Below are 27,650 nucleotides of genomic sequence, written 5' to 3'. Positions count from 1 at the left end.
TTTTTTTGGTCTTTTTGAGACAGGGTCTCCCTGTAGCCCCAGCTATCCAGGGAGGCCTCGAACCAGGCTGGCCTCGAACTCACAGAGATCTGCCTGCCTCTGCCTCCCAAGTGCTGGGATTAATGGCATGCACCACCACGCCCGGCTGAACACTTGAATATTTTTATTGATTAAATTCAACTTAGTTATGATGTATGTTTTAATTCTAGAGAAGGGTAGTGAAGGAATGTTTAGAGAAAATTGAAATATCCCCCTAAAAGAAACTTTTTCTAAGCAAAAAGTAACTTTATCTTTATAATCAGAGAATAATTTATAAAAGCATAAGTTATATGATATTGCATCCTGCAGGACTAACCACTGCTCTCGTTTTTGTAAACTACCTTTGAAATCTTTATTCTTGCTTTTTGTGTAGGCCATATATGCACAACTTTAAACACGTGGTTTTATAAATGGAATAATACTCTGGTTTCATTATGCAATGCATATAATATGATCCCAGTTACTTTAAATGGGAACTTCCCATTATAAGCAGTGTTATAGTGAGCACCCAGTGCATTTGTGTGTGTACTTGTTCAGGTGCTTGACCACTTTTGGATAGAAATAACTGGAATTTAACGTTGATAACTTTTACTAGTAGTTAACAGAACTGAACTATTTTTAGTGTGAATGGACATTTTAGAAAACCTATAATAATAATGAAAAATGACAGCACTGAATGATCTAAAACAATACTTAGTACTTAGCAGTAAATATTCATTGAATATTGAATGTTGTTTGTTTGTCAGATCCTCTGCTAGTTGTTAGAGTTGCAAAGTGGAATAACGGTTTTATTTGCTAGACATACAAAAAAGTGAACTGGGCATTAAAGTAAGACACAGTAAGTATGGCAATAAGGATAAATACAAGGAGCTTAGATACCATATTGGAGTTGAAAAATCTTTGTGGAGATGTGGCATGGAGGCTGAGGTTTGAAAGGAGAGGCGTGTGAGCTGTGAGGAGAAGGGAAGTAGAGGGAGGAGTGTGTTAGGCCATGAAGGATCAGCACCAATGATTATGATAGATTCCAGGAATGAATATGATTTCCAAGTGTATGAGATACTGTGAGGTAAGGTGAGAAGCAGAAATGAGAGTGAAGCAGAGCTGAGACCCCAAGGAACCTTGCGATAGTGCTTAAGTGTGAGCTCTAAGAATTAAGGGCACTGGACCGAGGACATGAGATCAGGCTTGAAACATTAGCGTGGTTCTAGTTTGAATAGGGACTCAAAGGTGAACAAAACCACCGAACTGCCTTAATTCAGACAGGCAGCTGAGCTGAGAAAGACCATGCCCACTCGTTAGAGAAGGTAGTAAGGGACAGTTTTCAAAGTCAGATGAAGAAAAGTACCATTTAGGTAATGACTTTCTCTGTCTCAAAGCAAGCAAATCAAGTATAGACAACTCCCACCCATTCAATATGTAAAATCTGGAATTAGTAAAACAAAGGAAAGTTTCATCATCATCATCATCATCATCATCATCATCATCATTATCATCATCTAGTTATTTTCTGGAAGGCTTTCATGTAGGTGTATTTGATGATAGGCGTGAAACAGAATGTCTTGACTTTGAACTTGTTTTGGAACAGCTCAGAAGCTCATACCTTTCTGCTGATCACAGATGAAATTAGCTTGCAGATGAAAGAGGGACAGTGTCTGTGGCTATACTGGAAGAAAAGGTAGTGCCAACAATCCCCAAACATAGTGCGAAGTCTTAGTGATTTGAGAGGATCACCTACAAAGGACTTCCTTTGTGACGCTATAAAGCTTGTGGTCCCCTAGAAGCGATTTTGTATGATTTTAATACATACTGATGAAAGTCTTGCTGGCCAGCCAGAAAAACTTCCATCTCATACTTTTTCCTTATTTAGTCCATACCATGTGTGTACTGTTTAAAATCATGTGTCCATATAGTCCTTCTTTTACATAATGTGGAAAACATTTTGATGTCAGTAAAGCAAAGAACTCTGTCAGAAATGTAAAGTCCTAAATCGTTGACATACTGATTATGATTACCATGTGAATATGGACTTCATGACCTCATCTTTTTTCATGTATACATTATTTTATTTAAAGTTGTTTTCTTGGTGATTTTTATTGCATGTGCTACATTTGAGATCTCTTCTCACAAAACTCCTCCTTTTCCCAGTCCTCTACATTTTCCTTTGATGGTTTCCAGGATCAGCATGATGATACCATTTTTAGTTTATGCCTATGTTTATTTAGCACCAACTACATATTGAGTAAGTAACTGTGTCAGATACTGTAGTAAATGTATCTAGATTTTTTTTCCTCCAAATAACATTGGCATTTTTGGAAAAATCATGCCTAGTGAACTTGGAAAATGGTTCAGTGCATAAAGCATTGCTTCTGTAAGGGTGAGGGAACCCAGAGCCCACATATATTAGCCACTTTTCTACTGCTGTGATGAATCGCCATGACCGCATGTGACTTATGGAAGTGTTTATTTTAGCTTACGTTTCCAGAGGGATAAGAGTCCATCATGGTGGGGACGCATGGCAGGCAGTGAGAGGCCCTGTCTCTATAAATAAAGTGGAGAGCAAGGGAGGAAAACATCCAATGTCACCGTCAAGCCTCCACACACACATGCACACATGTGTACTTGCACCCACACATGCACTTGCATTCATACACATGCAAGCATTCATGCACACACACACACACCACATGCAAAAATTGTTGCTTTAAAGTTTTTGAAAAAGCACACCTGGTTATAAAAAGTCGAAGGTAGAAGGATGTGGTGGCACATTCCTGTAACCCCAGCACCCTAGGAGCTGAAGGAAGAAGACTAAGTGTTCTGGGCAGCCTGGGATACAGAGCAAGAACTTGTCTTAGAAAAGAAAAAAAGAAAAGAAGAATAAAGGAGGGGAGGGGAGAAGAAAAGGCGGTATAGCAGAATAAGAAGGAATTCAAAATAACACCTGAAGGTATCCAGTGATAGCTAGTATTCAGAGTAAAGCATGAAAAGTTTGTATTTCTCCAATTTTAATAGTTTTCCTAGATATAATAGCTATGGGAAACTGATGGCTTCTGGGGAAGGGAGAGTCAGTTTTCTTTAAGGGTATGTCTCCTGGTTGGTTGACCATGCTCCAGTAAATGGCCCAGACGTATATGGATAGCACAAATTGGAGTTGGCAGGTTATTAAATTAAAGAAAAAGGAAGACACAAAGGTGGGGAGGGGTATAGGGAGATAGAAATATGGATTTGGGAGTAGTTAAGAGGAGGAACTGGGAGTGAATATGATCAAAATACATTGTATGAAGTTCTCATAATTAATAAAATATTTATTAAAGAGTAAAGCAATGTCTGCATACACAGGAGAAAAAAACAACTTTATTAAAACAATTATAGTACAGTTTAGAAAAATACTATTTTATTTTACTTGTATTTAAAAAAATATTAAATGGATGCCACACTAAAGAGTTTTACATTTTATATAAATGCTTCTTCAAAGATTTCTTAGACTTTTATCTTTCAAAATTATGAGAATATTGAGACTACAATTATTTGTTTAAAATCATGGGGTTTAGTTTTATAGTGTGCTTATTAGCTGCTTACTCTACTGTTGAGGAAATTGGTATACTTCAATACTTTCTTTTCCTGCTTTTTCCATCTCCCATTTTGCAGTTTGGGACAGTTATATTAATCTTTTCATAATGCTGATATAGCATTTGCATGGAAAATGTTCGCAGTTATATAACATTAGTTCACTGTTTAAATAAATTTGTTCCTCTCTTTTTCCCTAGTACCTCTAGTCCTTCATTTTAATCAACATTTTAGTTACATAGTAATTTCATTTCCATGTGCTTTTTTAGGGTCTCACATGGGGCTCAGTGGTTAAGCGCACTAGCTGTTTTTGCAGAGGTCTCAGGTTGAGTTCCCAGCACCCATTGAGCAGCTAACAACCATGTGTAACTTCGTTCCAGGGGATTCAGTGCCCTCTTCTGCATTGCTTAACACAGGTGCGCTTACATACATGCATGCAAAGCATTCATACACATAAAATAAAAATTTAAAAATCTCCTTCCCCATATTTATTTTAATAAGAATGCTTACTGCTTTCCAGAGGACCCAAGTGGCTCTCTTCCCAGCATCCACATTGGACTGTAACTAACTCCAGCTTACCCATGACATATACTTATAAAAACACAAATATACACATAAGTAAATATCACAAAAATAAACCTGCTTTTAAAATTATTATTTTTTTAAATTTTTTATTGAGCTTTTGTAACTTCATACAACAGTTCTTAATCAAATTTAGACCCCCCCTCCTCCAACCATATCCCCCATCCCCTCACCAGACCTCATGTATTCCACCATACATGTTAAGTCCTATCTAGTCAAGGACCTGGATGTCCTTTAGTGTAAATTCCTCCACTAAGGTCTAGTCAGCCCATCTAGAGATCATATGTAAGGCATACTCTCCCTCACCCAGTAGCAGTCAGTCTCCAATAGTTATCAGTCTGGGGCTGGCCTACCTCCCATTTCTCTCCTCCTCTCTGAGCCCTTGTTTAATTGAGTTGGCATGGGTCCTGTGATCAATGCCATCATTGCCACGAGTTCATATGTGCAAGCTTCTAGTGGACTGGAAGCCTCTGGTTCTCTGTGTTCACGAACCAACCCTGGCTCTTACAATCTTCTCTGCTCCCTCTTCTGCAATGGTCCCTGAGCCATGGGTGGGTGAGATTCAATATAGGATTCCTATTCAAGGATACATACTCTGCAGTCTCTGGCCAGTCATGGCCTTCTGTGTACACCTCACTCTGTTGTATAAGGAAGCTTTACTGGTCAGACTTGAAGGATGCATTAGTTTTCTCTCTACCCCTTGTTCTACTATGTTCCATGAGCCTTAGGTGTAGAGGTTCAACTGTTGATATGTCACCTAGTACTGGGCATCTCTCAGGTGTATACTCTGTATCTGATCAGTTGTGGAAGGCCTTTGAGAAAATCCATCATGCATTCATATTAAAAGTCCTAGAAGGAAATTGGTCTCAAGGGAACATACCTCAACATAATTAAAGTTGTATACAACAAACCCACAGCCAACATCATTCTAAATGGAGAAAAACTTGAAGCATTCCTATTAGAATCAGGAACCAAACAGAGCTGTCCACTATCTCCATTCCTTTTCCATATAGTGCTTGAAACTCTTGCAAGAGCAGGAAGACAAGAGACAAGACAAAGAAATTAAAGGAATACTAATTGGAAAAGAGGTCAAATTATCTCTATTTGCAGATGATATGATATTATACCTAAGAGATACCAAAAATTCCACTAGAAAACTGTTAGAAATGATTAATACTTTCAGTAAAGTGACAGGTTACAAAATCACCTTTAAAATCAAGAGCCTTTCTATATACCAATTACAAGCAATCAGAAAAAGCATTCAAGGAAACCCTCCCATTCACAATAGCTTTGGAAAAAAATAAAGTATTCAGGAATAAACCTAACCCAAGACATTAAAGAGCTGTACAATGAAAATTTCAAATCTCTAAATAAAGAGATAGAGATAGAAGAAGACCCTAGGAGATGGAAAGACCTACCATGCTCCTAAATTGGTATAATCAATATTGTAAAAATGACCATCTTACCAAAAGCAATTTTAAATTCAATGCAGTGCCAATCAAAATACCCACAACATTCTTCACAAAGCTTGAAAACACCATCCTAAAATTCATATGGAATTACAAAAGACGCTGGATAGCCAAAGCAATCTTGGGCAAAAAAAAAAAACAACACTGGGGAGCACCATACCAAATCTCAGATTATATTACAGAGCTGTAGTCATAAAAACTGCATGGTACTGGCACAAAAATAGACATGTAGATCAATGGAACCCAGTAGACAACTCAAACATGAGTACGTGGAATTTCAGCCACCTGATATTTGACAAAGGTGCCAAGAACATTTTCAACAAATAGTGCTGGCAAAACTGGATCTCCACCTGAAGAAGAATGAAATTGGATCATTATCTTTCACCCTGCACAAAAGTCAACTCCAAATGGATCAAAGACCTCAATAGATCAAAGACCTGAAACTCAGAAACTGCTCTAAGAAAACATAGGCAGTACCCTCCAAGATATAGGTGTAGGAAAAGACTTTCTAAATAAACCTGATTTTTAAATAGAAAGTCTCACAGTTTTTATCCCATTTTCTTCGTATTTGAGCTATGTGTTGTCTGTCTGTCTGAATGACAACTTTCTAGGTGCACTATTCTGAGGTCCCTTTTCCTTGTTGAGTTCTAGACATTTTCTTGTTATCTTCTTACACTGTCTGTGAAAAAGGCTGAAGCAATCTCCCTCCATCTTTCTGCCCAGAGTAATTTGATTTCACTGCCTGATTGCTTGAAGAAATTCTTTATTGTTTATCCTTGAAGGTTATTAATTTAATCAAGATAAATCAGTTTCAGTCATTGTGTATTAGATTTTCTGCAGCTGTGCTCTCTGTATAGATTCCATTTATTTTCCAGAATAGATATCTTTCTCTTTTATAAATCACAGTACCTTTCTTCATCCAAAATTAAAGTATAATAATCATAGAGCTATCTTTCTTAAATTAAGGAAAATACAAAACATCCTTGATAAGAAGGGTTTCACTGTATAAAAATGTAAACATAGTATCTTGGTGGTGGTGATTTTTACTTGAGAGATTTAGCATTCTTTAAGTCTTTGAATAGGGAAGAAAAGTGATTATGTTTCACCTGACTACCTACTGGTAAACTTTTCCATTTTAGTACTGAAGGAACTTAGGATCAACAGAGAGAATGATTTGGAGTGTCCAATGTTAAAGAAGTATAAACTCAAAACCTGAATCAAAGTCGGCTGACCCCAGGCCAATATTCTAAGTCCTGTGTGCCAAAACCTGGTGCTTAACTCACATGTTACTTAGACTCCTTGCTAGTTAAGTGTGTCGGTTTCCTTCTGGGCCTGCCTGCCCCCTCCACTCTCTCCCCATGTCTGTCTTATTGTGACCCGATGAAAATGGAATTCATTTTTGTTTTGTTGACCTTGAGACATTGTTTGTATGTGTGTGGGGTGTGTACACATGTTCTTGTGAGTGTGTGTCAATATTCGTGTGTGTGTGTGTGTGTGTGTGTGTGTGTGAAGTGCACATGCACATGGGAGTGTGTATGTGTGTATAGGCCAGAGGTCAACTTCTGGTGTCTCTCTCAATCACTCTCCACCTTTCGTTTTTCTTTATTTGAGGCGTTCTTTCCAGAACCTGGAGCTCATGGCCCCTGGCTGCCCAGCACACTGTTGGGACCCATCTTTCTCTGCCTCCCGAGTACTGGGTTGCAGGTGCTTACTGCTCTACCTGGCTTTTTCATCTGGGCGCTTTTTCTCTCAGGTGTTTGTGCCAATTAAACCATCTTGAGGCATTATTTTTTTAAAAACCTAAAAGAAAAATCGGTTGTTCCTGCAGTGCAATGGTCAGTCACATAAAGGAAAACTTAAGTCCATAAATAGAACATGAAGTATTTTAATCATTTAAATGCACAAATTAGATAATTAAGCAGTATTTCTTCAATTAAAAACACTAAATGTAAATCATACTTTTCTTGAATAAAGCACAGTTTCTTTCTTAAGTCAGAATTCAAAGTGTGATAACCATAGAGCCACCTTTCCAAATTAAGAGTAAATAAGAAAAGATTTCACTGTGTAAAATTTTAAACCCAGTATTTTACATGATAAAATAACTGAATTTCAATAAGGAGAAGAGCTGCAACCTATAGAAGAATTTACATGAAAATGTGACAAAATTAATGTTGATGTTTAATAATAATTTAATATTAATGTAGACTTTATTTTCTTGAGGGAAGCATATTAAATATTTGGATAGGCAATTTATTGAAAGAGAAATGAAGATAGTTAAGGAAAAAATAAAAGAAAGAGAGAGACTGTGAAGAATACTTGTTAAAGTATTTCAACAGAAGAATCTGAATAGCTGGGAGGGGAGGGAAGGAGGAAGAGCAGAGCTTTTAGAAGCCACTAAGATTTTAATAATTTTATTTTAAAAAACAAGTTTCTACAGAACCATACAACCCTATAACTAGTTCCTTTACTATGGTGGATTAACTCTAATCCACCATAAATTTGTTAAGATTTGGAAGAAAACCCTACATGTAAAACCTAAAATGAAAATAAGTATGTCATATTTTCCACATGGAACTGAAGCCTGACTGATACATGTAAAATCATCTTGCTTCAACTTTAGAATCTTAATTACAAAAATCTGAAAATCCATCCCTTATCAGAATCATTAATCACTCACTTATTGACTTACCAACCCCATCCAACATTTCAGCAAGATGAAATTTTGGTTCACTACTGGAGTGTCTTCAGTGCTACAAATTACTGCAGAATTGTTTCTAGCTAAATACTGTATATCTATGTAGCTATACACGTCATCATGTTTACTGAAATGCTAACTCTAGTTGAATCATTCAGTATCTTCGTGCAAATAGAGCCTCTATATTCTTTATTTGCCTGTTCCTTCACATAGGGTGGTGACTATGCAGTGGCTCCTGTGCCTTCATAGAAGTCTGAAATATTGGAATTAACGTGTTATTTGTAGTTATAATAGCAACGTTCATTGTCTAAATTCCATACTGAAGACAAAGTCCATAACTTTAAAAAGCAAAAAGACTAGGGCTGATGACATTCAGTAAATTTAGTAAAATGAGTTATTATAGGCATGCTTGTAATTTATTAAGCCGCTTAGAAAGCAGTGTGACAAGGAATAAGTTATGAAGGTGTTTGAGCCCTTAATACATTAATTTGAAGTTGTCTGAAGAAATAATTGGTTTCAGTGTTGACTCAGATTTTTTTAAATTATAAACCCCTCCACATTTTTCATTCTATGCTCCATCCCAAATCTCTCCCCACTTGCTTCCGTCCATGTACTCTATCCACCATTCACTTGTCTTCTACTTTGTTCTCAGTGTAATTCATGCTTACTGCTACATTTCAGTCACCAAGCATTTTTATAATCCTTTAAAAATATTTGTTGTCTCTCTCACTTTTCATATCCATGGGTTTAAGAATATTTTTGTCCCTTCTTGCATTTTAAGACATATTTATGAACAGTTGAAAGACATTAATAAAAATACCAGCAGAATATGGTCAAGGACCTAGTCTACAGTATCTTAGTAGAATATTTTTATACTTAATTTGTATTAAGACCTCTGAAAGAGGTTTGTGAAATATGGATTGAGGATGCCTTCTGAGAGGTTTGCCTGAGGTTCTAACAGGTATTACAGTACTACAGGCCACTTGGTTTTAATTATAAGGACTTCTTACGGTATTAATGAACTTGCAAGCTTGTTTTCCTTCCTGGACCAGACTCAAGCAAACCTCTTTGTGGTCTTCCTAGGTTAGTACATATGTTTATTATCTTCAGTGATTGAAGAATTCTATGTGTTGGACGGGGTGGGGGGAGTTCCATCCTTGTGATTTATAATATCCGCATTCCTGTGTTGCTGAATTGAACAGTTCAGAGTGTTTCAATAATAATCCCTGTGTTTCTTGCTCTGTTCTATCTTCTCTCACCTTTTTAAAACTCTGCTAAGCTATGCATGTAGAAGGATTTTCTTTAATGTACAATATTGAGGGCTTCTAGGTATTTGATCACTAGAGTGTTTTCAGATTAGTAACTGTCCTACTGGAAAGGAAATCTCATTTGTTTTTCATATTGAATTAATATTACTTATAAAATTGGATCCTGGAATAGACATATGGCCAATGACTTATTTTTCTGCCACGTCAAATTTAGTTCACTTCTGGGAAATAGTGACTTGTTATAAAATAACATGTTTGATTCTGAAATTTTTACTATTTAGACAGAATAGCAGTATCATCTACTGTTATCATAGATAGTTTTATATTTTTGTTGTAGCATTGTCTCTTGTATATTTATTTTGAAAGAAAGTTCTAAGATTTGAAGGGGATCTCACAAAGATTGATGCCATTTTATGTTAGATGTCTAATCAATTTAAAAACACATGTGCTCTTTCATATAAAGGTGTTAGACTGTTAGCTGCCATGTGGGTGCTGGGATTCGAACCTGGGTCTTCTGCAAGACCATTCGGTGTTCGTAACCACTGAGCCATCTCTCCAGCCCCAAAGCTGTTAGATTGTAAGTATAAAGGCTATATGCAAGTATTTCAGATTCTTTCTTGTCTTCTTTCTAATTTGTAGTATATTTTAAGAATAGGGGTGGCCTTTGTATTTCCAACTATTTATGTAGCATATTATAAGGAGCACACAGATCATTATCTCTCACAGCAGTGTGTGGAGGCCAGAAGTCAATTTCATTTGTCATTTCCTCAGGCACCATCCACTTTGGTTTTTGAGACAGAGCCTCTCACTGAACCTGGAGTTTGATTAAACCTCAGGAATCTGTCTGTTTCTACCTCCCCAATGCTGAGATTGCATGCACATGTCACCCAGCTTCTTTGACAAGGATTCTGAGGATCAAACTTGGGTCATGATTTCAAAGCAAGCACTATAAGAACTGAGCTACCTCCCCAGACCTGATATGAGTTTCTTTTGTTTTTGAAGCATTTTTTGTCCATTCTTTGATATTTTTTTTCTCTTTTTTCTCACTTTCTCTCTCTCTCTCTCTCTCTCTCTCTCTCTCTCTCTCTCTCTCTCTCTCTCCTTTCTTACACTCTTACACACACACACACACACACACTTGCACATGTACACTTTAATCATATTTAATCATATTCCATCCATTATCCTCTTTGTCCCTTCACAGTGAACCCCTTCTTCTCAACAAGTCCCCCTTCTGCTTTCATGCCTTTTGTATAATTGCCCCATTGCATGTAATTAGAGTTGCTTACATGAGCATGGGTGGGAGATTATTTATTTAACAAGAGCTGTTTACCTGTGGCTATACCACTGAGGGGGAGGACTCCCCACAAACATTATGGGAGAATGGGGCCTCTTAGAACCCTCCCCATCCATAATGGAACAGGATAGGGCCAGTTTTGTGCAGGTAACAACCACTGCTATGAGTTCATGGATGCAACAACCATTTCATGTCCAGAAGACAGCATTCCACAGCACTCTCCATCCTTGGGCTCTTGCATTCTTTCCCCACCCTCTCTCCACCCTATTCTCTGGCTTTGCTGGAGGTAATGCAGAGAGGTCTTGCTTACTGCTCAACACTGGTCACTTATTCTCAGCACTTTGATAAGTTTTGAGTCTCTGTCTTAACTTTTACCCACTGCAAACAGAAGCATCTATGACCAAGGCTGATCTGACCAAGGCTGACCAAGGCACTGATCTATGAGTAAAAACATAAATATTTAGAAGGTAGTTTGACACCATGTCCATTTAATAAACCAGAGTATGTGGTGTCTTCAGCAATAGGATATTATCTAGTTCTGATGAATAACAAAGAGCAGTGATAATAGCCTGTACTGTTGCCAGGGCCTCTAGAGCCTCCCTGGACAGCAACTTACAGGGAAGTGCCCCAGCCAGGCACTGGGACTTTTGTTTAATAGCCTATTGCTTATGGGCAGAACATTATCCACCCATGCAAGGTAACTCTCTTCAAACTATTTTTTATTACATATTTTTAATTAGCTTACAAAATAATAGGTTCCTCTCTGGCTTTTTTTGTATATACATCCTTTGCCAACTGAGTTCCCTCCCCAGCCCTGTTTTAAAAGAGAAAAAAAGTAATAATCATGGCATGAGAATGGATCTTGGTGTAATATTTTTTATCAATAGTTTGTTAAGTCTTAATTCTTTAAATTGCTGATATAATTTTAATAGTCTTGAATTGGTTGTAGCATATTTTGATTATAGAAATAATTTTCTTCTAAATACCCAGTAGTGTGCTTTTTCTTATTAATCCTTAATTTTTTCACTGGCTTTATTATAATGTACATTCTGAATAGAACCACAGTTCAAGTGTCACTTTTTCCACTGGAAAGATGAAGATTTTTAGTAAACAGCAGTAAGGGCAAAACACTATTTTAAGTCATGAACAAAAGGATATGTGTGCTAAAGCTTAAATTTTGCCAAGATAATTATAGCTAGTATATTTTGGCTGAAATTTAGATTTCTCTGGAAGATAAATTGGGGGAAAAAATGTTTGAAGCTAGCTCAGGAGAGGACTGAAATACTTTAAGAAGAAATTAGTGCACAACTCAGTAGGATTTATGGAAATTAGTGTACAACTCAGCAGGATTTATGGATCTGTGAAGTTCAGGGGAGTAGAATTATAGAATTTGGCATTTGTGTTAAGTTTAAAGAGAGAAGAGACAACGATGAAAAAGAAAGGGTGTGATAAGTAAAAGAATGACCTAGAAGGGACTCTAGGATTCTGGTGACTTTGTCAGAAATAGAAAAGACAGGAATAGGCTTTTTTGTTTGCCTTTGAGACAGGGTCTCCTTGCATATCCCTGGCTAACCTTGAACTCTTATAGCCCAGGCTAACTTTGTGCTCACAGTCCTCATGTCTTCACTTCTAGACTGCTGAGATTACCTAGTTTTCTTGTTATTTTTTCTCTTTTTTTCTTTTTTGTTAGTATTAGAGATCAGACCTAGGGCTGAGCCACACCATCAACTCAGGTGTTTGTTTGTTTGTTTGTTTGTTTGTTTTGAGAGGACAGGGGTTGACATGATCAAACCAACTTTAAAAATGATAAATCTGCTATATTTGTGTGATGTCTAAATGAAAGTAGGAATGCAAAAGGAAGAGGCAAGCAGGTTGAGACTGGACTCTGAGAAGGCAGAAGAGAAAGGCCAGCACTGTCAAAAAGGGAGGAGGAGACATGCCGTGATACAGTCAGAGTGAGAGGCTGTACAGCAGTCAGCACTGTCAGTTCTTCTGAAGGGCTGACCTGTATAAAAGCAAAGACATGGGGATTCGAGATTTAAATTACAGGCTACAAGTCATTACTGAAGAATTTTCAGAGTGGATACATTACCTGTGAGGTGGTAAAATGAATGAATAATAAGGAGACAATAAGAGCAGTGAGAAATTGGTTGTAAAATACTGGAAGCTTGAAAGCATGAAAACACTGAAGGAAAATACTCTCATTTTGGCTGCTCACTAAACTTCTCTTCCCAGCTCTAGTTACTAACGTCCACCTTAAATCACTTTATGATATGACCAAATTCCTTTTAGCATACAATCTTTGTTTTTACCTTTAAATAATTTTGTATCTCATGTGTATGTCTGTGCGTGTGTCTCTGCTTGCTCAGGAGTTGGTTTTTGCCGTCCACTTCTTGCAGCAAGGTCTCTCTTGTTTCTGTTGCTGTACTGTGTACTCCAGGTTTACTGGCCTGCAAGCTGCTGGGCAGTTCTGGCTCAGTCTTCTGTTTCCCATAGAAGTGCTGGGATTCCAGATGCCCACCACATCTGGCCTTATGCCAGGCATAGAGCTCGGGTTGTCAGGCTTATACAACACACACTTATACCCATTGTGCCATCTTGCCTTTTCTTTTTCTTCTTATTTTTTTCCTTTACAAATTTCATAACCTACCCCTAACTTCCTATCCAGATTTAGACCTGCTGCTTAGAAGCCTCTTCATACTATCTTCAGGTGGCAAATTCCTAGTGGTTGTTTAGGGCCCAGTTCACTTGCCTCCTCTGTGAGTTCTTACTTAGCCTGAACTATTCTTTCTTTACTGAGTTTCAAAGTGTTTCAGTGACTTGCCATTTTTTTTTAATCACGGGCTTTTTTCTTTGTTGGTGGACATGGTTATGTCCTTTGTAATTCAAGCTGCTTGGAATGTTTGTATACGTGTTGGTGTGCTGTCATGGGAAGAATATAAGCTAGATGAGAGACTTCTCTTCCAGTTTCTAGTTCCCTCACTGTATGGTATGGCTGCAGGCAAGATTTTAATTTAATCTCCATAAACTTCAGCCTTGTTAATGTCTATATTATAGATTATTAAAAAGATTAAGTCATAAGTGAGTTAACTGAACCAAAGTTGGATTCCTTTTTCTTTTGTTCATCTTGATTTCTGGGCCTGTATTTAATGTTACAAATATTAGAAATGCAAATGTTAGAAATTGTTGAATGAATTAGTAATCTCTAGGAAGAAGGCAGAAGATAGTACAGATTTTCTATATTTAAAGTATGCATAAAATTCAGTACAGAATAATTTAGTGGTTAATGGGAATGTGTTCAAACCATATTAAAATTTAGATGAATTCAAAATTAGAACCTTGCCTATTAGAAAAAAATTGTTATCATTGAGTTAATAACAATAAAAGCCATTTCTCTTATCATTGAAGCAGAAACTAGGCATTGAGGCCAAGGAGTCACTTGTTGGCCTCCAAAGCAGGCTCATGATTTTGGCAGTACATACTGATATATATTTCAAGACTATAATTTTCATCTTAACAGATTTAAATGTATTTTGTGCCAACGGATAGGAGGGTTATATTCCAGAAAATGTAAGATCAGGATCCCTAAATTTAGATTGATCTAAAGATTAGTTTTAAAAGTTGCATTTCATTCCAAGAGTTATGGATTCCTCCAGCACTAATAAATGTGATGTTTGAATAGCCTGAAAGATTTTAACAACATTGCAAATCCTCAGTCACTTGAAAAATTTCAACATAGTGAAGCAGTTTTTTATCTGCACAAACCTACACGCCTCTTTCTCACTGCCTTTTTTTGAATTTTTAGTCATCATTGTTCAGTTTGTATTATTTTGCTTCAATAGTGTCTTAATCTTTGACTGTTAAGGATAGATTTTTTTAGAAGCATTATGTATTCAATGCATTTTCAAAATTATGAAGAGAGCTGGTCTCCATATATAGTAGAGTTAGTATTTAGTCATAATTAATAACATAATTAAGAAATATTCATGTATGATAGACAGACCTACACTATAGTGCTATTTTCAACATCTGACCTACATAAGAGCTACATTTATTGAATCTGTATTGCTCATTCAATATCTTACATACCTTATGTCTAGTATATAGTTGAAGAAACTGAATCTCAGAGAAGTTAAGTAACTCTTATAAAGTCACTCGGTTAATAAGTGATGGAGTTGACTTTTAAATTCAGACTTCTTGATCCAAACTATTTCTCTTAATTAACTATGTTCTATTACTGATGCAATAGAATTTTACATGGTATAAACTTTCTTAGCTTCACTCTTTAGATTATTTTTGTAACTGATTTATTTGGCCTAGAAATGCAACATTTCCTCTTCAGCTTGCACAATAATCTCTATCTCAAAGATCTTAGTCTTCAAGAAACATCATCGAAATTACTTACTGAATTTACAAATGTTAAGACTAACATAATAATATAAGTGTGTTTAGTAGATGGAAGGAAGATGTGGTTGCTGTTCTTGGGCAGTGACTACGTAGATCAGTTTTTAAAAAATATTTTTATTGAATTTTTGTGTATTTCATTCAGAGCATCTCAATCAATCCTAATCATCTTTATACCCCCTTCCCCACTGGCACCCTCCCATACCCCCCACTGGAATTCATACATTCTGTCATTTGTGTTAAGGCCTATTGTGTCAAGTTAGTGTCCCCAGATGTCCCTCAGTACAAGTTCATTTACGAGGTCTAGTCAGCCAATCTAGAGTCCCTTGCTTTACCATGCTGACTGAATACGAGATTTCTAGGTCTGTGTCCACAAAGCTTCAAGATGAAGGAAGTAGTCGTATTTGAGACACATATACTGAAAGCCGAAAACTGGTGTTGATGGTGAGTGCCAAGAGGAAGTGTTCTATGTGTGAAATATACTTGAATGCTGAGCCAGTGAAGTGAGGGACAGCCCTGGGGAAGTTTGAAATCTGCTCCTTGGAAAGACAGTGCTTCCACCGTCAAGTACATTTATTGTAGAAAAAATTGTAGAAGAAATAGATTTGTCAAGAAGGAGATGATTTCAGGTTTAGATATGAGATTATATAGTTATGTTGAGACATCTGACCTGCTGTCCATCTAGATAAGAGTCTGTGAAATGTGGCTTCGCTGAATGTGTATGATTTATGAGTAAAATGCATACCAGATTTGGAAGATTTAGTATCCAAAAAAGTAAAATATCATATTTAATATGTTTATATTGGTTGCATGTTGAAATAAAAATATCTTGGATAGAATTTGAGTTTCTTTTTGCATTTTATAAAATATAATTGCTGGGAAACTTTAAACTGCTTATATGTCTGACCTTATAGTTCTTCTGTACTATGTTAATCTATATGGAGATGTGTAATAGATATAAAAATAGAACCAAATTTGGCAAAATGTCTAGATTAGATTTGTAAATAGCCTATATTGAAATGATAGTTGATGTTATAAAATCAGATGAAATGCCACTGTACAGGGCCCAGAGAAGAGAAAAATGCCAGCAGAAAAAGTAACCAGGGCAAGGATAATCATGACTCCAGTGTGCTAAAACATCTGATTCCGACAGAATTTCAGGAGGAAAGTTGAATGATAGAGAAGCCATCTGGGAAGAGGAGAACTGGAAAGTAGGACACTGAATTTCATTGGTGTAGGAGCAGTTTCAGTTGAGTGTAAGAGGGACAGATTGCAAAAGATTACAAGTAGGCTGTATATATAAACTTCTTTCCAGGGTGGAGCCCGTTTCTAAAGATAATAACCACGTGATTCAAGCAAACTCTAGAGAAATTTGAGTATGTTTGTTTGCTGAATGAAAGGATCAGTGAAGTAAGAGCACTTGAAATTACAAGAGAGAAAGATGATTTCTATAGTAGAATTCTAAGCATTGGATCCCAACCCTGAGTGGTCACAAGGGAAATTTGTTATAGGGGCAAATACTCAGGTAGCATCTTAAGTCTACATAAACCATACTCAAAGTTTATTCTAGGCAATTATATATCCACAGGCTCAAACAAGTCAAGAAAACTAAGAATACTGATGAGATGTTAGTAAAATGGCTGACCATATAGCATCCAGAATCAATATGACCTTAATGAACTTTATGTGGGGCTGCCTCTCACAAGGCACCACCTCTCAAATGTTCTTTCACTTCTCAGTAACCACCATTAAGGACCAAGCATTCAACCCATGGACCGTGTCGGAGTAGTCAGCCATAGCCAAACTAGGGCTCATCATGTGAATAGTTAATTTTTTCAAGGAGATAAATTTTAATCTCCTGCTCTAAAACCGTGTTGCAGGAACAAGTCACTTAGCTACTGACTTGCAAATCAACATTTGCCTTTAATTTGTGATACAACATATTAATCATCAGAATACCTTGGTCTGGTATGTTTCATAGAACAGGAAATTATATGACAAATATGGCATCTGGTGATTTAAAACCAGTGGTGGAGGGGGCTTCTGAGATAGGACATGGTCTCACTGTGTAGCCCAGGCTGCCCTAGAACTCTCTGAACTCTCTGAGGCTGACCTCAAACTCCCAATAATCCTCCTGCTTCAGCCTCGCAAGTTCTGGGATTACACACATTAGCCACCATGTCTAATGAGTTAATTTAAATTTGAATAATCAAATGAATTTTAAAAGTATTTAGCTGTGTGAACTACAATGTAATAGTTGCTCAATAAACACTAATTATTTGGTACAACTTCAGTAATTAAGTTTTAAATCCAAATTGTTTTGTTTTAGTGAATAGTACTTCTCTTAAAATCTTTATTTTTAGCCAGATGTGGTGGTTCATGTCTGTAATCCTAGCAGCCGGGTGTAGGAAACAGGAGGATTGCATATTCGAGGTCATCCTGGGCTAGCCAGTTCCAAGTCAACCTGGGCTACCTAACAAAACCCTATCTTTGTGTGTGTGTGTGTGTGTGTGTGTGTGTGTGTGTGTATTTACGTTTTGTTTTGAGTCTAGAGTCTCATTTATTGAGAATAGCATTAAGTTTGTTAGTGATTAGGAAACAATGGGCCATTTATTACTTGACTTTTTATATTTAATATACTTATAATGGGAAATATTTATAGATACTCAAATTGCTATTACAAAAAAATACAACTTATGAAATATCCTTTACTTATATTTCCATACCACAAATACATGCACATAGCAGAAAATTAGTTACTTTGTTGACATTTTCCTTTGATTACCTAAAAACAGTTTTGTTTTGTTTTTTTGCTAAGCAACTTTTTCTGTCAGTATACTACAAACTTATGTAACTCTTGCTTTATAGCGAAGAGCTCAGAAAAGAAGCAAGACAATTAAAGCGGGAACTCCTGGCAGCAAAACAGAAAAAAGAAACTGCAGCAAAGACAGAGAAAGGAGATGAAGGTAAAGACTTTTGTCAGCCTTACATTATCTCATTTACTGACTGGTATGTGTGTGTACATATGTTTGTGCGTGTGTGTAGGCCAGAGGTCAGCCTCGGATCAAACTACTCAGGAGCTGTACACTTTTTTTTAATTTTTAAATTAATTTATTTTTATTTATGTGTATGAGTGTTTTGCCTCATGCATGTATGTAAGTGCACCCATGTCATGCAGTGCCCACAGAGGACAGAAGAGGGCTTCAGATCCCCTGGACTTGGAATTACAGAAGGTTGTTAATTTCCATGAGGACATTGGGAACCAAACCCAGGTCCTCTGCAAGAGCAGCCAGTGTTCTTAACTGCTGAGCCATCTCTCCAACCCCTATACCTAATTTTTTGAGACAGGGTCTTAGACTGAACCTATAGCTCCCTGTTGGCTAACTGGCTAGCAAAGCTCAGAGATCCTCCTCACTCCACCTCCCTGCTGCTTGCCTTCCATGTACTTGCCACCACACCCAGCTACTGGGCTACTGGGGTTCCAAACTCCTGTGTTCATGCTTCACAGCAAGCGCTTAACAAACTGAGTCATGAACTCAGCCCCTAGCATTGTCTCAGTGCTTCTGTTTTCTGCCCTTGACCTCTGCTCTGCACCTTTCCTGCTTTCTTCTATTCCTTCTCCATTCCCTTCTTCCTCCTTCTTGAGGATAGGGGATTTTGTTTGTTTCTTTTTACTTGCTCTGGATAGTTAGCAAATAAAATAGTTTTCTACTTAGGACATTATTTTTTCTGAGAAATAAACTTGAAGCAAACATGATCATGATTATTGCTCTTGAGTTGGCTTAATGAGAACTAACAGCACTTAAAACCAGATAAAGCTTGATGTTGCCATAGCACATAACTGGATTAAAAGTGCACAAACCAAAACTGTTCATTCTTCTTATAATGCATACTTTTTAGGACATTCAAGAAAAGTATTTTATATCTATGCGGAGGACTCATACACGCATTTGTGTATCTGTTTGAATGGTATTAAGTACCTGTCGAATTTTTGTTATTGTTCTTGTTTATAGTCTTTTAAATCTTTGTATGTGTATGTGTGTGAGTGCAGACGTGTGTGTATGTGAGAGAAAACAGACATGTACATGTGGAGGTCAGAGGACTACCTCAGATTTTGGTTATAGCCTTCTATCTTGTTTGAGATATCCTGTTTTCTACTGTGTACTCCAGACTAGCTGGTCTGTGAGGATCCAGGGATTCGCCTATCTCCACCCCTTGCCTCACCATAGGAGCACTGATATTGCAGATGAGCACTACCATGTCTGGCTTTATGTGGGCTCTATGGGTAGAAACTCAGATTTTCAGTGTTTGTGTGGCAAGCACTATACCCACCAAGCCAGCTTACCTGTCCTGTTTATATTTGTTTTTACTCTATATTAAGATGTAGAAAAATCTAATATTTTGAAGCTCATCAAAATAATACTGTGCTGTTATGGATGTTTATATGTTCTGAGACTCACTTCGATTTTCAGTAAGCTACAGCAGTTTCAGAAAAAGCTATTCTATGCCACTAAAATCTTTATATATGTTTCATTATAAAGCATGTAGTGTTCAGCTCCAAGGTATAACTTGGAGCCCTTAAACCTGTTTTCTGTTTTACAATAATGTATTACACTGTAAATTCCCATTTTAGCAAGGTCATAAATTTTACTCAGTTGCCTCTTAAAATGTGTATTGAATTTGAATTAGCATATTTACTTTGTGCATGTATCTTTAGCTTTTGTAAAACTTGAAGTATTTTTTATCTATTAAGAGGTTATTAGAGAAAATATGATACAACATATCTAGCCTTAAAGAATATATGTGGTGATACAGAATGGCAATGTGTTAATTGGACAATATATTATCATTTTAAATACAAGCAGCACCCCAGAACTATTTAAGGGGCATAATTTTGAGGTTATTTATATGGTATCCCCAATGATTTGTGATAAAGGCAGATCCTTAATGACGAATTCAAGTCACTGAAATTCATATTGAATAAACTGCTAAACAAATTAAATCATCCATAGTGGCCCAAATTGGAAGCTGAGTTTACAAGAAAAGATGGCTTTATTTATGACTAAATCATGTTGTTAAAAATATAACCAGGAGTCAGGCATGGCTGTGCACACCTTTCATCCCAGAGCAGAAATAAGCTATATTGTCAGTGGAAGATGTGAGCAAAGCGCAATGAAGATTGTCTTGAATTTGTGTGTAATTTTCTCAAGGGATTGTTTCCTATATTAAGAGCATGTTAAATGTACGCTAGTGTTTCTGTTGGACTAGAAAGATCTTTTACTTGAGTATTTTATTTGTTTTTGAGCTAATGCACCCCCATGGGTCATAATCGTTACTGGAGCAGGATGTCGATGGGTGCTTCTTGCTCTGCAGTTTCATGACGTAGTAGCAGTAAAAGAAATGCAGTCACTAGTTACAGTGATAGTCCTGTGGCACTATGGCCTATACTACACATCTACTGGGTATTTGTCTGACTTTGATACTAATGTAATTAGGAAGAGAAAGCCTTGAGTGATTTCCTCACAAAAGAGAAGACTCTTTCAGCCCTCGTTTTGGCCTATATATAGATGAAAGTAAACCAGTTTAAAGTATTTTTAATGTCCAATTTAGATAGAAATTTATATTGGTAACAATTCTTATGCATTTAGTTTTCTTTATATCATATAGAAATAAGTTGGTTTGTCCTAAATCTGAATGGCAATTAAAACTGGCTTCCAAAATGTAGGTTTATTTGTTTGCTTATGTCAGTTTGTTTTCTAGTCTCTCAGAGTGCTGTTTTTTTAGTTTAAAAGCTGTTTTAAGTTAAAATAATTTTAAAGTATATTTACTTGATTTCTAATGACCGTAAATATTTCCCAACTTGTCTTTTTTTTTTTTTTCTTTAATCATTGTGTGTATATGTGTGGGCAGTTGGTATGCATGCATGCTGTGCATGTAGAAGACAGGACAAATTCAGGAGTGCGTTCTGTCCTTCCACCTTATTTTTGAGGCAAGGTTTCATTTGTTGTTTCTATCATACTGAGCACTCCAGGCTAACTGGCCTGCAAGTTTCCAGATGATTCTCCCGTCTCTGTCTCTCATATCAATGTAGAAACACTAGATTATAAATATGTACTACCACATCTGCCTTTTTATGTGGGCTCTGGGCATGGAACTTGGGAAGTCTGCACAAAATCACCTTTTACTGCTGATCTGTATTGCCAGACCAGTTTTGAAATGATTTTGTACTTAGCACAAAGCTGCAGCCATAATTCTGAGTTTCCATGTACATATAACATTCAGATTTTTTTTTTTTTTGTTATCAAACTAAAATAGTCAAAACCAAGCAGTTAGTGCCAGTATGATGCTAGTAACTAACTTCAGATCTTATTAGAATTTCCTTTTCTTTCCCACTAGGATCCTTTTTTGTTCTCTGCTTCTAAAATTTCATGTTGCATTTATCCCCTTGGTTTCCTAATATGTGGCTGTTGCTTAGTCTTTACTTATCTTTCATAACCTTGATACTTTGAAGAGTCCTGGTTAGATGTTTTGTAAAATATTAATTTGAGGGACTGGAGAGATGCTCAGTGGCTAAGAGCACTGGCTGCTCATGCAGAAGAACAGAGTTTGATTCCAGCACCCACATGTTAGCTAACCACCATCTGTAACTCCAGTTCCAGGGGATCCAGTGACCCCTTCTGACCTCCACGGGCACTGCATGACATGGATGCACTTACACACATGCAGACACTCTTACACATAAAATAAAAATAAAAAATAGCAGGTGAGAACCACATTTTTAAAAATATTAATTTGAGGGGCTGGAGAGATGGCTCAGAGATTAAGAACATTGGTTGTTCTTGGAGAAGACCCAGGTTAAAATCCCAGCACCCACATGGCAGCTAACAACTGTCCGTAACTACAGTCCCAGGGATCTGACAGCCTCTTCTGACCTCTAAGGGCTTGCACAACATGGGTGCACTTACCTACATGCATGCAGTACACGCATACACAGAAAATAAAAATAATAAATAAGATTTTTAAAATATATTGATTTGGGGTTAGTGGTTTCTTATGAGTGGATTAAGGTTATAGATTTTTGGCAGCATCACCACAGACATCATACTCCTTGTCCATGCATTGTTAGCAATAGGATGATGCCTATTGATTTATGGACGCATTGCCATGCTCACTTGTTAAAGTGGTGTGTACTGAGATGCTGCACTACACAATTGTGCTGTATGCCTTTGGATTTAGAAATATTTGAGAACACTTTAGGTCTATCCAAATATCCTCTCTGTTCAAGATATCCACCACTAATTGAAGCATTAAGCAGTAGATAGTAGCTCTTTCCTTAGGGTGAATCATTTATTGGGATATCTAATGGTGACATTCTATTTTCCTTGATTCTTGCTACTTTTATTACTTGGAACAAAAGAAAAAGATTTCCTCAGGTTGGAAGAGAAAGGAAAAGAAGAGCCCTCCTGTTATTTATTTATTATTTCAGTAAGGGCTAGTGAATATTCATATTACTCTATGTTTCAGAATCTAAAATTACCATGTATTTTGTTTAGAATTTTCAGGCATTGGCATAGATCTCTTTCAGGGTGGCTCCTCTGTCCTTTCAACATGCCCCTGTCCTTTGAAGTGCTTTGTGTTCTCTAATGCCATAGGCTTTTCTTATCTTTTTCCCTTCTGTAGACCTGAAATCATTGTTTCTTCAGGGAATTCTGTTTGGGGTTTGTGTGCCATCTGACATGAACACTAAGAACTGAACTCATGTCTTCTGCAAAAGCAGCAAGCAAGGAGCCGTTTAGCATCATTGTCTGTGGTTTGGCACAGTCTTCCTTAGACCCCAATATGATGCTCATTGTGGATTACCTTTTCCTTGGAATCACATTTCTTGATCTTTTAAAATTGACGAGTATTAGTGATACTGTAATAGAAGAGTGTTTATTATAAAATATTTATGAATTTCAGAAAACACTTTATGTTTGAAAATCAATCATTTTCAAGCTAATGATACGTCTTTGTGATTGATTATAAAGAATACCTCAAGCCATCTCACAACCTAACATTCTAGAAAGAAACTAGAATGTTAAGCATCTTTTGGTGTGTGTCAGAATTCAGGCTGCCTTTCTAGTAAATAGATATTCCAAGGTTAGAACTACACAGACTCTGGAAACAAATCCAGAAGTTTTCATGTGTATTTCTGTATAGTAAGATCTGCACATGAAAAGTAGTCAGCAAGTGTATTTGACCTTAGCTCTGTTAAGTCATACATCAGTTGACCTGAATCCTTATGAACCTTTTCAGGAAAGAATTCTTGATTGGGTTATGTGACTATATATCTGGCTTGTGTATATTATTTTATTTTGGACCACAACTAAATTATCTAAATATTCTGAAGACTGTATGATTTCTTCTTTTGAACATTTTATACCTTACCTAGCAGTTTAATTCATCAGTAAGCTTAGAGAAGGATAACCAATATTTTCAAGACTTTGGATAATTTGGAGTGGCAAAAGTTATCCTCTGACCTTCACAGATGTGCTGCAACACACACAGATACACATAATAATTTTTAGATAACTATTTTGGAGTATTTTATCTTTTCAGAATAAGTAGGGAAATAGCAAAACACTTAATTTCAATTACTAGCAGTAAACTTATTTAAACCTTGATAACTCAATTTTCTTACCATAAATCCAGGGTTAAAATGCCTCAGGCTTCCTTGATGAGAAAACTTTTAATGAACTTACATTACTATATAAATTTTTTTTAATTTTGAAGATGAAAAATATAGCTATTCCTGGTTTCATTTGGTTTCTTGCTTAAATCTAATTAATTGAAAATATGAATTTCAATACTGTCAGTATACTTAAAGTTTATAAACGATATGGCCACTTGCAAATACGGTATAAAAAAATCACTAAACAGACTTTTTTTCCTCTTTTCCCAGGTTATATTTCTGTGATACTCTGTTTAAAGTGAGTTTAGGTCATTCTTTTTTCCCACCTCCCTATCCTCCTATCCTACCACCCTAGCCTCAACTTCATGTCCTCTTTTTTTTTCTTTTTCTTTTTCTTTAAAACCCATTCAGTCCAATTTGTGTTGACTAAATATTCTTGATGTGGGTCCCGTAGATCATAGTCAACCTACCAGGGGTCATATACATAAAGAAAACTCTCCCTTTCCCAGTAGCTATCAATTGTCAATAGCTCTTCAGGTCGGGGTAGTACTTCTTGCCCATCTCCCTTACTCTATGCGGGCTTGGCTTGAGCTTGTATAGATCATGTGCATACTGTTACAAGCACTGTGAGTTCATATGTGCAAGTGCCCTGTTGTGTCCAGAAAACACTGTTTTGTAGTAGTCACCCACCATCTCTGGCTGTTAGAATCTTTCTGTCCCTCATCCATGATGATCCCTGAGCACTGGGAGGAGAGGGTGTGATAATAGGTGTCCCATTTAAGGCTGAGCACTCCATAGTTGCTTGTTTTCTGCACATTGAAAAGTTGTGGGTTTCTGTGTTGTCATCTACTACAAGAAGAAGCTTCTCTAATGAGAAATGAGAGGTGTACTAATCTATGAGTATAATGGATAAGTCATTGGGAGTTGGCTTAACACTGTCGATTTAGCAGAATCAGTAGGTTTTCCCTTAGGTCCCCATTATTGGTGTCAGTTATGGGTTCCAGCTTGTGGAGCAGGCTTTAAAGCTAATCAGAAAGTGATTGGTTACTCCCATAACATTCATGCCACTATTTCAGCAGTGGGCAGATCTTCCCCAGGCAAGTCATTATTACAGCTCACAGGATTCACAGTTGCATAAGACTGGTGATGAGTTTTCTCCTCTGGTAGCATGCATAGCACCTTCCTGCACTATGAAAGCTAGGCAGTAGAGACGAAGCTTCCAGGTCAGTACCAGCTTGACTTCTCCCTGTTCCATGATGTGTGAGGTATCTTTAGTAGGAGGGTGTACATTCTTAAGTAAAGCTTCCAGTGATACTATTTCCTGGTTTTACAAATTCATCTGGCAAGTCTTAACATTTTCTGATTATTTCCCCTTCATTTTAGAAGGCAGGGTAATATAGTTGGATTAAAAACATACTTAGGAAGAAATTAAAGCCTTATATTCTAATACTTGTACATTAAAATGCCTAGTTTGGGTCTTGGGTGAATGGAGCTGGCTCATTCAGCCAGGTACTCTTAATGGATATGATGCCTACTTCAGGAATTCTACCATCATAGGAAATCTTTAATCATAATCTTTATCTAGTTTCCTGGGATGGATTCTTAGCCAGATTCATATATACAACTGAGGGCTTGTATCTTGGTCACTTTCCAATCTCTTCTATCACACTACACAGGTTACTTTGAAATCCAGCCTCATCTTTTTCTCCCCCATAAATAGATAAATAAATTTTACCATTCCTTGAGTCACAAATATGTTATCAGTTAATAGATATATATACTTAAGAAGAAACACATCAAGCAAATATAGCCATAATTCTTCCAACTGTTTCCTATTTACTTTTAAATGTGTATGTATGCATAGATGTATGTATATGGGTGGGCACGTGCATACCAAGGTACATGTGTGAAAGTCAAAGGATGACATGTGGGAGTCAGTTCTTTCCTTCTACCATGTGGGTCCTGGGGATCAAACTCAGGTCATTTAACTTGGTAGCAGGCACCTTTACCACTGAGCCATCTCACTGGCCCCCTTCTATTTAATTTGAAAGACTTGAGATAATTCTTAAGAGCATGCTTCTATAAATAAAAGAAATCAGATGTCAATGAGTAAAACCATTAGAATAATCATACAATTAAATTTGTCATAATAGTATGAGATTTTAAACAATTTTTCTTAGTTGAGTGCAAAATCTGCGCTCATTCTAGCAAACACCCCAATTTAGGTAAACAAGCTGTGGTATTTTACTTTAGATACCAGCAGTGTTTAAAGAGATGTACTTCAGGGCAGTCTTGTTTACAGCCTTGGAGTCTCTCTAGTCCCACTGTAAATCATCCAGGCTTGTTCATAGGATTGTCATGGGAGGTAATAAATTTTGAGTAAGACTGGTAATTAATTAGTGATAAAGTTGGTTTCCTGTTGGCTCTGTTGGGTTCTTTAATAAATTATATAATCCTTTTCATTAAATTATGTCTAAATTCTTTCTGGGTTCCCTTAAGTTTCATCATATCAAAACCAGTAACAAACTGAACATAATCTCATAGAGATACAGGTTTGGACAAATTCTCTAATCAGCTTTAGGGAGATATGGTATCAGATCCTCCTTAAAGTTCTAAGCAGACAATACCTGCTCTATGACTAGTGCCAAAATTAAAGAAGAGAAGCAATCTGAGCTTATAAATCACGAAAGAATGTTAAAGCCTCTTCATGAAATACATCCCCAAGGTGCTTCGTACCTCTCAAGTTGCACTGGGCCATTTCAAGTTTCTTTGAATATCTTTTTAATACTGGATTAAATCAGACGAGGGCCCTCGGGCTTCATTGGGTTGTGAAAGTATATAGTATTAGCTACTTTTCATCTATCCAATATATAATGTTAAACTAGCACAATCTTGGTTTTTATAAGAAACAGAAACCCTTCTGGAATGTTAGTTCTTTGCTAACCCAACAGCACTAACGGTTAACTATATCATTGAGCATGTCTGTCCTTTCCCAAACCCTTGACTTTCTTCAAGTACTCTTGAGCCATCATCTTTTCTCAGAGGCCCAAAGTACCAAAATTCACTTTCCCATTAGTTCCTAAATAGTCTTTTCTTGACTCTTAGCTTAGGTATTATTTTTTACTTTGTATGGAAGGTGAAAATGTATTTGTGTTGATTTGTAGAAGCTGTTCAGACCAGCAGTCCTTTTGTTTCTTCTCACTGAAGGTATGGTGCTAAGGAGATGATGTCTGGTTTCCTAAGCTCCAAGCAGATTAAAAAGTAATGACTATGAGGGCAGGTATATTCTAAGGAGTGTGTGATTTCTATCTCAAAAAAATTTTTTTAGGGATTAAATTAGCAAAAAAGCTGAAGCAGAGGCTGACCTGTGGCTCTTTCTAGCCTACTTTGTTCTTTGTTTTCAATTATCTTACTAAAAAATGTATTGCAAATGTGTTACACACTTTTAGCACACAGTGACATGCTTACTAAAATCTTCAGCAAATGTGAAGCTCTTCTCGTTATGTAAAGAACTGAATCCTTTGGTAGTGTGAAGAGATCCTCATTTGTTCTTTTTGGACAGTTTGTGTCACATAGTGAACCACTGGCTGCCTATCCCTTTCTGATGCTCCCAGAAGGGATTTCTCTAGCCGTGCTTTTCATTGGACTTTAAAAGATTGTG

General features: G+C 36.7%; 1 protein-coding gene across 1 annotated transcript in view; it reads left to right on the top strand.

Moving 5' to 3' along the window:
- Positions 1 to 27,650, top strand: part of Cwc27 (CWC27 spliceosome associated cyclophilin) — a 230,556-nt gene that overhangs the window by 96,680 nt on the left and 106,226 nt on the right. Inside the window, exon 11 of the mRNA XM_029557817.1 lies at positions 18,187 to 18,284. Coding sequence (XP_029413677.1) covers positions 18,187 to 18,284 — 98 coding nt within the window. The remainder of the gene's footprint in view (positions 1 to 18,186; positions 18,285 to 27,650) is intronic.

The sequence above is a fragment of the Nannospalax galili genome, unplaced genomic scaffold (assembly GCF_000622305.1).
Source record: "Nannospalax galili isolate Female #2095 unplaced genomic scaffold, S.galili_v1.0 scaffold751, whole genome shotgun sequence".
Lineage (NCBI taxonomy): Eukaryota > Metazoa > Chordata > Mammalia > Rodentia > Spalacidae > Nannospalax > Nannospalax galili.
This window is presented reverse-complemented; position numbering and strand designations above follow the sequence as displayed.